Source organism: Oryza glaberrima, chromosome 6 (genome assembly GCF_000147395.1).
Source record: "Oryza glaberrima chromosome 6, OglaRS2, whole genome shotgun sequence".
Classification (NCBI taxonomy): Eukaryota; Viridiplantae; Streptophyta; class Magnoliopsida; order Poales; family Poaceae; genus Oryza; species Oryza glaberrima.
The window spans coordinates 18,014,936-18,029,258 of NC_068331.1; the positions used below are offsets into that span (position 1 = coordinate 18,014,936).

Genomic DNA, 14,323 nt, shown 5'->3' on the forward strand with positions numbered 1-14,323 from the left:
CTGGTGTATTTCTTTCGCCATTTCCTCACCTTTAGCAAAGGAGATGCAGCGAAGCAAGGGTTGGAGCACCTCGGAGCGATATAGCTGTCCCGAGACCCGCTTGTATTTTGCGGCCCTGAGCTGTAGGCGCTTTGCTTCTGCTTCGTCCTCCAGGAGCCAGCCTTTCTTGAGGTACTTTACGTACGGGGTTCGCCAGTCCTCTGGGTCTTCGCCCAGCTCTGTCTGGTCGATTGCCATGATGTCCAGGCTCTCTATGGGCACACTTGGTGTGTATAGGACCTGAAAGAAGATGCCAGGCGAATGTGGGCCCCCACAAGAAGCAGATTTCGCCAGGGCGTCTGCTTCCTCGTTCTGGCCTCTAGGTAAGTGTTTGACCGTTATGCCGGCGAAGCATTTTTCCATAGATCGAACAGCCTCCAGATACCTCTTCGTTCCTTCTTCTTTTGCCTCAAAGGATTTGTCAACATGACTTGCCACCAATTTGGAGTCAGTTCGAATGAGCAAGCGTCGAACCCCCAATGCTTTCGCCTTTTTTAGGCCCAGCAGAATAGCTTCGTATTATGCTGCGTTGTTGGTCATGTCAAACTGCAGTCTTGCGGCGTACCGAATCGGCACACCCCCTAGTGAAGAAAGCACTGCTGCAGCGCCCGCCCCCTTGTGCGACTACGAGCCGTCGGACTACATCACCCAGGGTTGTTCGACAGGCTTGGGCTCGAGGGCGAATGCCAGTGTCCATTCGGCCACGAAGTCAGCTAGGACTTGGGACTTGATGGTAATGCGGGCGACAAAATGTAAGTCGAACAGAGATAGCTCTGCCGCCTACTTGCTGAGCCGGCTAGTAACTTCCTTGCCCTGGAGTATTTCGCCCAAAGGGTACTGTGATGGCACCGTGACTTTGTGGGCCTGAAAGTAATGTTTAAGCTTGCGCGAAGCCATTACCAGGGCGTAAGCAAGCTTCTCCATTTCAATGTATCTTATCTTTGCTCCATGCAAGGCTTCGGAGATGAAATAAACTGGTTTCTTGCCTGACTCTGTCTCTTGGACGAGGGCTGCACTGACCGCCAGCGACGAAGCTGCTAGGTAAAGTAGCAGTTCGCTTCTCGGTGCTGGGCTGATCAAAGCTGGTGGGCTTTGCAGATATTACTTCAGTTCGTCGAACACTGCTTGGCATTCGGGTGTCCAGGTAAACTTTCCCATGCCCCGGAGGGTCTTGAAGAAGGGCAAGCCTCTTTCGGCTGCCTTTGAGAGGAATCGACTGAGTGCCGCAATTCTGCTTGCGAGCTTTTGTACTTCGCGTACGCTCGACGGGGGCTTCATTTGCTGAATGGCATCGATTTTCTCAGGGTTCGCCACTGTGTCCTTTACACATACGGACCCCTACTGGGCCTAAATAGCTCGGCCCATCTATCTGGCGAAATCCCCCGAGGGCGTAGCGGCCCACCAAGCCTCCCGTCAACGGGGTTTGGTGCTATGGCGAAGCCCGTGCCTGTGTGCCGAGGCTTTCGCCACATCATCTTCGCCCGTGCCGCCTTCTGGCGAGAACTCCACTCGGCGAAGGTGGTGTTACCCCAGTCACGGCTTTCGCCCGTATGGCTTCACTCTTGTCCTTCGCCGCCCACCTTCGGCGTGAGCCTATTGCTTGAACTTTTTGGTTTCGGCAGGTTCGGCCGAAGGCCCTCCGTGGCAAGCCTCCAACAAACACAATTTCCGGCATAGCAAGAATATATGCTTCGGGAGGTATGCATTCTTATTTTGCGGAGATATGTACTCCTTTGAAAAGATTGGAATGGTGGTGAAGAATAGTGAATCTGCCTTTACCTGCCATAACTATTTCCTGAGATACAGAACAATAAGCTCTGTTTGATGAGTGACCTGAACTATTGTGCTATATATTAAAATATATTAAACCAACAAAAATATGAATATTAATATCTGAAATGGTAATTATGTGATTTTTAAATTCTATTGTAACAAAAGGGCATTTGACTAGTAATTGAAAAACACACAACAACTAGCATGTGAAATTCTTTGAACACCTCGAGGCTCACTGGACAAGCAGACAAAATCATTCAAATGTCCATGTTATTTTCATTTATTCATACGAACAACCAAACACTATTCCAAATTTCCATTACGTGACACACATGATAATGTGCGACACTTTATTTATCCAAGTATATATGCTAGTACACACTACCAAGAACCGCAACGAGTAGTAGCAACGATGCACGGAGTGTTGCAGTACCTAGGGTAGACACCACACATGGAGCGTAAGTTGAGAGCCACCTGGGCCTGGGCCTGAGCTTGGGGCACACCAAATAAGCTAGCATCTAATTGCTCCTGCTGCATGATCGCCTGCACCATGGTGCAAATAGCCTGGCAGCGATATTGCTGCGCCATCAGCCTCATCCGCCGACAGCATTGTTGTCGCATCACCTGGCAACTGCTCAGTTGTAGCCTGTGTGACTGCTCCCAAGGCAGGCTCACTGGGCTGCACTGTTGCCTCACGAACTCATTGCACGAGTTCATGATCGGTTGCATGAACGGCTGCTGTTGGCTTTGCCCATAGGTGCAAGCATCAAACTGTGCTGAGGCGCTGCTCGCTGCGAGGGCGAGGAGAGAGAGGATGACAAAGATCTTTATAGCTATGAGATTGATGTTAGAGAACTCTTCTACCGTTTTGATGTTTGTGATTTTTCCATAAGGATAAGGAGCATCTTTGATATGGTTCATTTGTATTTATAGTGGGGATAGCATGATCTCTACGCTCAAGACATCGGTTGCTTTTGGTTTTGTGCAATTTGTGTTGTTTCTTGTGTGCATCTTGGGGTTGCTTGTATTCATATGCCTTTTAATATGATCATTTGGGATGTTGTGCTAGGTGGAGGTACACATACTTGGACATGCCATCGTCAAAGGTACTTTAGTAACTATCTCATCTTATTGTTATCAGTTTTTGATTATAAATATGAGTCATTACTCACTTTACATGTCATATTTTTTTATCTAGATACATTGTTTTGTGAAATGACGTTTTGTAATGTTAGGTAGGTAGTGTTTAACTTCAGAATACACATATCTGTTGTACACTCAAAAGATTTTCTGACACTTAAGAGCTTTAGTTTGTCATTTTGGGCTTTGGAACACGAGATGACATTCTTCCTTACTTCTGTAGCAATGCACCAGCCTTATAAAAACGGATTTGACCAAAAAGTTTTTGAAACTCCAAGCTCATGCCACTATCAGATTTTGATCCTTACAAACGAAGTTACTTCAGTTCCACCTATTTGTAATATTATTTATAAATTGAAGATATGTATGTCCACAACATGACACAAAATACAAATTCAATTTCACAAAAGCATTGCCCCCATAATAAACCTTTTGATATGTAAAGTGGAATTGATGAGTCATAAACTAAATCGGTTCCTCAGAAAGGACATAACGCACATGATATGGTCCAAAAGCATGCTAAGCATGATATTATGCACAGAGGAGAACAGGTGCGACTTCGAGTGAAGGTTTCCCCTATTGCCTCCAGCAGTAAGCATGGTAAACACATTAAACCGTGAGAGACCATACAAAATTTATCAAAAAATCAAATTAGTTTAAAACTTTATTTGAATTTGATAGGGTTATCGCAGTATTACATTACCATATCCCTGACAGTAAATGTGGTTACCACCGATTTTGTAGTCCCTGCGTGTAGTCCGGGGGCTATTATAGCCTGATTTATGTAGGGACAATCGGAAAATTTAAAATAGCTAGCCTTCGTCACATGCCCTCGTTTGACTACACTAGTCAATCCAACTAGTCAATCCAACTGTGAAAGAAATTTGGGTACGTGGCCCACACCGTAGTTAACCCAGCTTACCGCGATTAAAGATTCTAGACTAGGCATCAAGCAGTGCTGCACATGCTATATATTTTAATTTATCAATATCAACTTGGTATTTATTAATTTAAAGTTTAGAATCATTATATTATATTTCAGATTAGAAACAGAGCACTTTACTGTATTTATGTTTGAAATTATTAAATCATCATAAAAACGATTTGAGACTCTAGATCAAGTACAACGCATTATTAATTAATTATTTTTTAGTAATTCTAAATTTAAGAATGATTAAATTATAAAAATAGAATTAAGGCTTCAAACCTTATTTTCTAATTTTTAATTTTAGAACTATTAAATCGTTTAAACTAAGATTGAGACTCTAGAGCAAGTGCACTTTGTTGTTAGTTTATTAATTCTGAATTTTATAATTATTGAGTCATAGAAAAAAAATCCAAACCTGGTATAACTGCATATTTATTCATTCCAATGGATAAGTCTATATATTGTGTGATAGAAGATCTTGACTGTGGACACATTTGATTTCATCATTTTTGTATTAACGTTATTTCTAGCTCTTTTGATTAGTGATAATTTCTAGCTTTCTACCTATGGTAGGATTAAAGTAGGGTTTCTAGTATGACCCTCAATTAATATATAAAGATTGACTGTAGTATGACTTTATCACTCTATTAATATGAATGCTAAATTTAATCTTCAAGTGAAATTTTGAAGGGTAAAGGTATTTTGATAATGTTATTTCATGGGGTTAGAGAAGTTGATTGGCAGAGTGACGGTCACAAGAAGAAGAAGTATCAACTAGCTAAGAGGGATATAATGTGCCGCCCAAAAGATCAAAGGGGGGGGGGTTAGGAATTCATGATCTGCAAGTAAAGGATAATGTGTTAGTTAGTAAATGGCTTCATAAGTTGCTTACAACTAGTGGTATGTGGCAACAAATGATACGCAATAAATATTTGGGATTTTAGCATTTATCACAAGCCCTATTGAAAGATGGGGATTCACATTTTTGGGCTAGCTTTATGAAGGCCAAATATGATTTTTCTCCAATGTGGGTCCTTCATAATTAAATATGGCTCTCAAATTAGAATTTGGGAAGACAAATGGTTAGGCACTGCAACCTTGCGGGATCAATATCCCTTCCTATATATAATATTGTTAGGCATAAATAATCAACCATTTTAGAGGTCTTCCAAACATACCCATGGGCTTGATTCGCTCAAAATTAGTGGCGTGGAGCAACTTGTTACCCCGTATCGCTAATATTATGTTAACATAGGATCAAGTTGATTTTCACTGGAATCTCTCCCCAAATGGCAAGTTCTCCATTAAATCTTTCTATCTAGCTCTGGTTCATAATGGTGTCCCAAATATAAATTAGCGAGGTAATAAGAAATGTTGTTTTTTGTCACAAATAGAAGGCAATTAAACATTTATTCTTCCAATGCCATTTTGCTCATCCATTGTGGTCTATTATTCATATAGCTTCAAACATATGTCCACCGCGTAGTGTTTCACGTATGTTTGGGAGTTGGTTGTTGCCACTTTCCAAAGATATGAGACCTCAAGTCCTGCTAGGAGTGGCCACCATGTGTTCAGGGGCGGATCCAGGAACAAAAAATTGGAGGGGCTTAATTACACAGTTTCTTCAACCTCCAGCCATCTAGGGACCTTTAGTTTATCATTCATAGTGAAAAAATTGAAGGGGGTGCTCCGGGAGGTATCCATGGGTCTTGTGGGTGTAGGGGGGACTCGAGCCCCCCTGCACCCACGTTGGATCCGCCCCTGCATGTGTTGGTCCCTATGGTTATGCATGAATGATGTGGTTTTTACAAGAAAAATATTTATTCTACCAGGTTGAAAAGGGAAAGATAATATTATACCACATGAAAAATACTAGTTTTCACGGTTGAGTGGGGTACATGCTTTAATACCTTTTTTTTTCTTTTTGTGCGACTACTATACATAAGAATGAATAGAATTCCAAAGCATAAGGCTATCGACCGCAGCAAGTTGAAAACATAAAGATAATATTATACCACCCTGGAAATACTAGTTTGTGCAGTTGAGTGGGGTCACACGTTTTAATACCTCTTTCTTTTTATGCGGCTACTATAGATATGAATCATAGAGAATTCCAACATGTGAGACTATCGACCGCTACCAAGTTGAAAAGAGAAAAGTAATATATAATACGAAAAATACATGTTTGTGTGGTTGAGTGGGGACACGGTTTAATACCTTTTTCTTTTTACGCGACTACTAGAGATAAGAATGATAGAGAATTCCAACCTGTGAGGTTACCGACCGCTACCAGATTAAAAAGAGAAATATAATATACAACACAGAGTTTGCATGGTTGAGTGGGGGCACACGCTTAAATACTTTTTTTTCTTTTTACGCAACTACTGGAGATGCATATTTCGAAGAATTCCAACGTCTGAGGCAACCAACCGCTACCAGGTTGAAAAGGAAAAGAGGATAAGAACAAGTAAAATACGAATTTGCGCAGTTAAGTGGGTCACAGACATTAATACTTTTTTCTTTTTGCGTGGCTATTGAAGAGAGTAACAAAACGTGAAAGAATTCCAACATGTGAGGCTACTGATCACTACCAGGTTGAAAAGGGGAAGAGGATATGCAACAAGCAAAATACTAATTTTCATGCATTTTTTCGCGACTACTGGAGATACAAAATGTCAGAGAGATACATAATGTTGGAGAATTCCAATATGAGAGGCTACCAACCACTACTTGGTTGAAAAGGAAACGAGGATATACAACACGGAAAATACTAAATGTGTGGTTGCATGGTATGCATGTTTTAATATTTTTATCATCTGCTTATGTAACATGGATTATTGTTACGATTGTGCACCCTGTGCGGCATTGGGCTTAGAGATGCCAGCTCATTGTTTTTAATGTGATTTTGAATATAAATATATATATTTGAACAAATTCACATTATTTAGGTTTTTCAACATAAAGTTTTCTTGCAAATTATTGTTTTTTAAATTGCTAAAATAATATCGCAAGCTTTTGGATAAAAACTTTCTAATGTATCTGTAGTATAAATTTAGTGTAACTACATTATAACTATAGTATAATTACACTAATGTTAACTTAGATATGAATTTACATGATTTTTATAATCTGATACAAGTTATAATGTAGTTATATTTGAAAGTTTTCCACTCAAAAAACTTGCGGCAGTTTTTCCATATCGTCATAAAATTTCCCATTTTTATATGAGGGTCACAAAAAGTGTTTTTTCAATTTTCTATATAAATATTTTATCTTGCTATAAATATTTTTAAGAGGAAACTGTTTAATGGACAAATTTGCTAAAGGGGGACTTCTTCTATGTTTATAGCGAGTTTTTTTCTAATAACTCTTGCAGTAAGTTTCTTCTAAAAAAGTTTCTATAAAAAGTTTTTGGGTAATCCTTTTGTATGAAATTTCTGCGCTGGAAACTTATACGTAAGTCACTATCTAGTGCTTTGCATGGAGATAGCTAGTTAGCAATTTTGATGTGTATATATCACTACGCACACATATACGAATGTTGCCTACACACAATTAAAGAGATAGAGATCAACATTATATCTCTGATCTTACTGAATTCCAATTAAACATAACTTTGAGTATCTCATCTTTTCATTTCTACAAGATCAGATTAATATATTATATTGATTTGCTTCTCTTTCTTAGTATGAAAACAAAAAAGAATAATATGATGAAATTTGTATGTACAGTAAAACCGAAAATTAATGCAGCCACTGGATACGCACAATGCCTGTTTGCTTCAACAATTGGACATGTTATAATTTTCATTTATTCATACGAACAGCCAAAGACTATTCCAAATTTTATTACATGACACACACGATGATGTGTGACACTTTATTTATCCAACTATATATATATGATGGTACACACTACCAAGAACCGCAATGACCAGTAGCAACGTTGCATGGAGTGCTGCAGTACCTAGGGTAGACTCCACACATGGAGGGCAAATTGAGAGCCACCTGGGCCTGGGCCTGAGCTTGGGGCTCACCAACAAAGCCAGCATCAAACTGCACTTGCTGCATGATAGACTGCACCATGGTGCAAATAGCCTGGCAATGATATTGTTGCGCCATCAGCCTCATCTGCTGACAGCATTGCTGCCGCATCACCTCGCAGCTGCTCAGTTGTAGCCTACGTGACTGCTCCCAAGGTAGGCTCACCGGGCTGCACTGTTGCCTCACGAACTCATTGCACGGGTTCATGATCGGTTGCATAAACGGCTGCTGCTGGCATTGCCCATAGGTGCAAGCATCAAACTGTGCCGAGGCGCTGCTCGCTGCGAGGGCGAGGAGAGAGAGGATGACAAAGATCTTCATGGCTATGTGATGGATGCTAGAGAACTCTTATAACGTTTTGATGTTTGTGATTTTTCAGTAAGGGTGAGGAGCATCTTGATATGGTGCATTTGTATTTATAGTGGGAATAGCATGATCTCTATGCTCAAGGCATCGGTTGCTTTTGGTTTTGTGCAATTTGTGTTGTTTCTTGTGTGCATCATCGGCTGCTTGTATTTGTATGCCTTTTATGATGATCACTTGGGATATTGTGCTAGGTGGAGCTACACATACTTGGACATGCCATTTCAAAGGTACTTTACTACCTATATCATTTGATTGTTATCGATTTTTGATAATAAACATGAGTCATTACTCACTTTACATGTCATATTTTTTATCTAGATGCATCGTTTTGTGGAATGAGGTTTTGTAATGGTAGGTAGGTAGTGTTTAACTAGATACAACGTGACGCAAAATAAAAATTTAATTTCACAAAAGCATTGCCCCCATAACAAACCTTTTGATACGTAAAGTGGAATTGATGAGTCATATAGTAAATCGGTTCTTCAGAAAGGACACAACGCACATGATTCAACATGATATGGTGCACAGACAAGAACAGGTGCAACTTCTAGTGAGGGTTTCCCATTGCCTCCGGCAGTAAGCACGGTAACCAAAAAGCTTGAGAAACCATACAAAATTTATTAAAAAAATCAAATTACTTTTAAAATTTATTTGAATTTGATAGGGTTAACGCGGTAAATGTGGTTACCACCTATTTTGTAATCCCTGCATGTAGTCCAGGTGCTATTGTAGCCTGACTTATGCAGGGATAATTGGAAAATTTCAAATAGCTAGCCTTCATCACATGCCCTCGTTTAACTACTCTAGTTGATCCAACAGTGAAGAAATTTGGGTACGTGACCTGCACCATCGCTAATTAACCCAGCGTAGCATGGTTAAAAGTTCTAGACTAAGCATCAAGCTGTGCGGCACACACTATATATTTTAAATAAAACATCAACTTGGTATTTATTAATTTGAATTTTAGAATTATTATATTATGACAATATTATATTTTAGATTACAAACTTAGCAATTTCCTGTATTTATTTTTGAAATTATTAAATCGTCGTAAAAACTATATGAGTCTCTAGAGCAAGTACAACGCTGTATTAATAATTATTTTTTAGTAATTCTAAATTTAAGAATGATTAAATTATAAAAATAGAATTACGGCTTCAAACCTAATTGAACTTGTTATTTGCTAATTTTAATTTTAGAATTATTATATCATTTATACTACAATTGAGACTCTAGGCCAAGTGCAACTTGACTAGTGCGATAATTTCTAGTTTTCTACCTCTCGTAGGATTAATATGGGGCTTCTAGTATGACCCCCAATTAATATATAAAGATTTATTGTAGTATGACTTTATCACTCTATAAATATTAATGCTAAATTTAATCTTCAAGTGAAATTGTTGAAGGGTAAAGGAACAATTCTAGATTTTGATAATGTTATGCCACGGGATTAAAAAAGTTGATTGGCAGAGTGACGGTCACAAGAAGAAGTATCGAGTAGCTAAGTGAGATATAATGTGCCAACCAAAAATTCAAGGGGGATTAGGAATTCATGATCTGGAAGTAAAGAATAATGTTTTAGTTAGTAAATGGCTTCATAAGTTGCTTACAACAAATGGTACGTGGCAAGAAATGATACGCAATAAATATTTTGGATTTCAGCATTTATCACAAGCCCTATTGAAAGCTGGGGATTCACATTTCTAGGTAGCTTTATGAAGGCCAAACAGGATTTTCTTCGATATGGGTCCTTCATAATTAAGGATGGATCTCAAATCAGATTTTGGGAAGACAAATGGTTGGGTAATGCGGCCTTGTTGGATTAATATCCCTGCCTATATATAATATAGTTAGGCATAAACAATCTACCATTTCAAATGTCTTCCAAACATACCCATTCAACTTTTCATGGAGAGGGGGTTTGATTGGCTAAAAATTAGTGGCGTGGAACAACTTGTTACCCCGTGCCGCTAATATTGTGTTAACATAGGAGCAAGATGATTTTCGTTGGATTTTCCTTGATTTTCCTTTGGTAATTGCATCGTGATGTAGTCTGAACAAAAGATAATCTAGCCAAGAAAAATTAGCAAGATTGTAAGAAATGTTGTTTTTGTCACAAAGAGGAGGCAATTAAACATTTATTCTTCCAATGTTGTTTTGCTCATTCAGTGTGGTCTATTATTAATATAGTGTCCACCGTATAGTGTTTCACGTTTATTTGGGAGTTGGTTGTTGCTAGTTTCCAAACATACGAGACCTCAAGTCCTGCTAGGAGCGACCACCATGTGTGGTCCCTATGGTTATGCATGAATGATGCGGTTTTGACAAGAAAAAGATTTCTTCTTTGTTGGTTATCTCCTTACTTATCCACTGGCACCATTCATGGGTTATTGACGAGACTTTATTGCAGTGGCAAGTCGATATTTGGAGCAGGTGGTCAATGAGTTTTTTATATAGGAACATGGGTGGTGATCTATTCTACGGATTGTTGGCCCTTAATTGTCCTTGTTTTTTTTCCTTCTTTTCAAACTATTATGTAAGTGGTATTTTGGTTGTGTGCATTTTTATTGTGCTTTATTGATCCATTATGTTCTTAGTACTGTTGTACCACCTTAATGTTATTGGCTAAGTTCAATCAAGTTTACATTATCTTTCAAAAAATGAGAAGTCGAATGGCATTGAAGGTTCCACTGTTTGGAGGTCTTCCGTTCATATGGGAATGGATGTTCCTCATATTTGAACCTAGGTCAATGGCACTGAAGTTCGAAATGCTTGAGGTAGAGTTCAGGGGGTGTTTAGATTTAGGGGTGTAAAGTTTTGACGTGTCACGTCGGGTACTATATAGGGTGTTGTATGGGGTGTTCGGGCACTAATAAAAAACTAATTACAGAATCCGTCAATAAACCGTGAGATGAATTTATTAAGCCTATTTAATCCGTCATTAGCAAATGTTTAATGTAGCACCACATTGTCAAATCATGAAGTAATTAGGCTTAAAAGATTCGCCTCGTAAATTAGTCACAATCTGTGCAATTATTTTTTAAGCCTATATTTAATATTTTATGCAGGTGTTCAAACGGTCGATGTGATAGGGTGAAAGGCCCTGAAAACGAGCGGAAGAAACATGTTTTTTTAATTATTGTTGTTGGCTTCGGTTCCTGTGTTTCCATACGTTCCACTAGCTGTATACAAAGCACTCACTGTAATTTACAACTTAATTTCTTCTTCGGCATTCTGCATCCTTGCATAATTATTTTGGAATTTGGTGCGTGGAAATATGCTGAGTCTACCAAGGGAACAGTCATCAAACAATCGTAACATTATCTCGCTGTCGAAATCAAAAGAAAAAAAGGTTAGGGGGTGTTTAAATCTAAGGGTGTAAAGTTTTAACGTGTCATATTGAATATTATATAAGGTATCGCACGGAGTGTTTGGCACTAATAAAAAAACCAATTATAGAATCCGTCAGTAAACCACGAGACGAATTTATTAAGCCTAATTAATCTGTGATTAGCAAATGTTTACTATAGCATCACATTGTCAAATCATAGAGCAATGAGGCTTAATAGATTCGTCTCGTAAATTAGTCGTAATCTGTGCAATTAATTATTTTTTAGCCTATATTTAATATACTTCATGCATGTGTTCAAATGTTCGATGTGATAGGGTGTAAAATTTTAGGGTGAGAACTACACAGGCCCTTAGACGTGGGCAATGTTTGGCAAATGGAAAAGGGAAATGATTTCACTCATCTTTAAATCCTAACCATTCATTCTCCCTCTTCCATTTAATCCTAACCCTTCATCGATCCCAATTCCACCCCTTATTTCCCACTATCCAAACAGACCATTGAACTGGAAACAGCGAGAGCAGGATGACAAGACTGCAAGCTAACTTTCTGTTGACTGCAGAATTGTTGAAATTTGTCAGCACCTGTGCTGCTTTTCCTTTCAAGGAATTTTTTTTTATTTCTCTAACAACAGATCAGGATGAGCTGGTCCCATTTTGTTATTGAAAATCTTAAAATGTAATCATTTTCTTTTTATTTTACCTTACCCTGGCACTCCAAAATCCCAATTTGTAAAGAGTAGCACTTTCCTTTGAGTCATCAAATTATCCTCCGGTAGGTTTATCGTGTTAAAGTTGTTGCGCTTATTTACTCAATACTCATATAACTTAATAGTTGTATTCCGTTGAACATAAATATATTATCGATGTAGCGAAACAAAACCACAAACAGGAGCTGTAAGGCTTCATTAATCTTGTGTCACACATTTTTTATATTTTATTTTTATAGTTTTTCATTCAACGCCAAAGAACAGATCTCACTAAAATTTTAAAAAGCCTAAGGGCATGTGTGACACAAAAACCTTTTAACCATCAATGCACCTAAATAATTTTTCATTACTTTTCTTTTTTTTCTTTACCCTCCCTATGCAAGAAAATTTTGACTCTGAGCCGATGTTATAGTAATAACTTTCTCCCCTTTTATATTCTTCATGTTACCAAATTTACTTATATACGGTAACAGAGAGAGTTCGTTAATAAACACCATTATCATATGCCCTATGATCTCTCATGCTCAAATTTTCAAAAGGCTATGAAGCATTCTCAATTCACGAACGCCGTACAATATATCCATATTAATTCGATCGATCTAATTAAGCATCTTCTTTGACACATAATTCAGCCCTCAAGTGCAGCACCCCATCGATGAAGAACACGCTGTCACCACCACCATCACCCATGAACGACGCCCATGGCGTCCCAAGCAGATTCCGGTATCCACACGACTTCCCGGCGGCGAAGGTGTAGTGCCCCTTGTACATGCTGACGAACTCATCCCCTGACTGCTGCCTCGTCCTCGCGGCGAAGTCGTATTCCACGGTGACGCTCGCCGCCGGCGACGGCGAGCCCTCCTCTTCCTCCTCGTCGTCGACCTCCATGGCGAGGAAGAGGCCGAAGCAGCGGAAGGTGTCCCGCTGGTCCATGTTGCAGCGCGCCGTGAGGTAGAACGGCCGCCCGGCGAGGCGGAGCGGCTGCGAGCGGAGCCGCCCCGACGGGAAGAGGCGGCCGCACTCCTCCCGCGTCAGGTCCATGTACGCCGCCACGCACCGGCGTTGCCGCGGCGACGGCGACGGCAACGAAGAATCCGGCGAAGTCACCTGCAGCGGGTGGGGCGGTGCGTCTTGTTGGCTGGAGGTATCATCCGCCACCGCCGTCGTCGTCTCCGACGAGGATGCGGTTTGGTCCTTGGACGCCATGGAGCTCAGCTCAGCGCTAGCTGAGCTCAGGTTGTCTGAGAATTTCAGGATGAGCTAGCTTGTGTAGCTTTGAGGAGTGACACCGCTTAGTTACAAAACAATGAAAGAAGTTTTCTCGCGAGACAGTAGTGCTGAAAGATGAATGTTAGATGTGCATTTTATAGTCAAAAGTTAACCGACTTGGGACTAGGACCAACACGCCACAGCTCACGTTATACTTGTGCAAGCCAGTCAAAATTGTTGACCATTTTTGCACCGACTTAAGTAAATTAGTCCCTCCTTAAGTATTATCCTTAACCGCCAACATTGATCAGGACTATATAAACTGATATACTCCCTCCGTTTCACGATGTAAGTCATTCGAACATTTTTCACATTTATATTAACTGGATTCATTAACATCAATATGAATATGAAAAATACTAAAATAACTTACATTGTTAAACGGAGAAAGCGTTGTTTATCGGGGCTTTTAACTATTTGCCACTTTTAGATTTGGCAAATAACTATTTGCCACCCATATCTCAATGACATGTGGGTCCACATGTGTCTATGACATGTGGGTCTAGTGACAAAAAATTAATTGCCACATCTAAATATGGCAAATGGTTAAATATCTCTTGTTTATCGATCTTTGGAGAAGGCACAGCATTGCAGTTTCTAAATAGAAGCTTGCAGTCCACGTGTACTTTCTACCTTAAAGGCCGTTTAAGGGTGCTTTCGAGTGCAGGAGAAAAAGAGAAAGATCGTTTCATTTTTTACGTGCACGT

The 14,323-nt window shown here is 39.6% G+C and overlaps 2 protein-coding genes across 2 annotated transcripts; both read right to left on the reverse strand.

The window, feature by feature from the left end:
* Window positions 1–2,193: 2,193 nt before the first annotated feature.
* LOC127776959 (uncharacterized) lies at window positions 2,194–8,284 on the reverse strand. The gene is made up of 2 exons (XM_052303503.1): window positions 7,806–8,284; window positions 2,194–2,717 (listed from the first exon to the last, which is right to left on the reverse strand). Exons 1-2 carry the CDS (start codon window positions 8,242–8,244, stop codon window positions 2,194–2,196), a joined length of 963 nt encoding a protein of 320 aa, XP_052159463.1. The 5' UTR covers window positions 8,245–8,284.
* A 4,441-nt stretch (window positions 8,285–12,725) lies between these two features.
* Window positions 12,726–13,665, reverse strand: LOC127777914 (BTB/POZ domain-containing protein POB1-like). The gene has a single exon (XM_052304538.1). It carries the CDS (start codon window positions 13,551–13,553, stop codon window positions 12,951–12,953), a length of 603 nt encoding a protein of 200 aa, XP_052160498.1. The 5' UTR covers window positions 13,554–13,665; the 3' UTR covers window positions 12,726–12,950.
* Window positions 13,666–14,323: the final 658 nt, after the last annotated feature.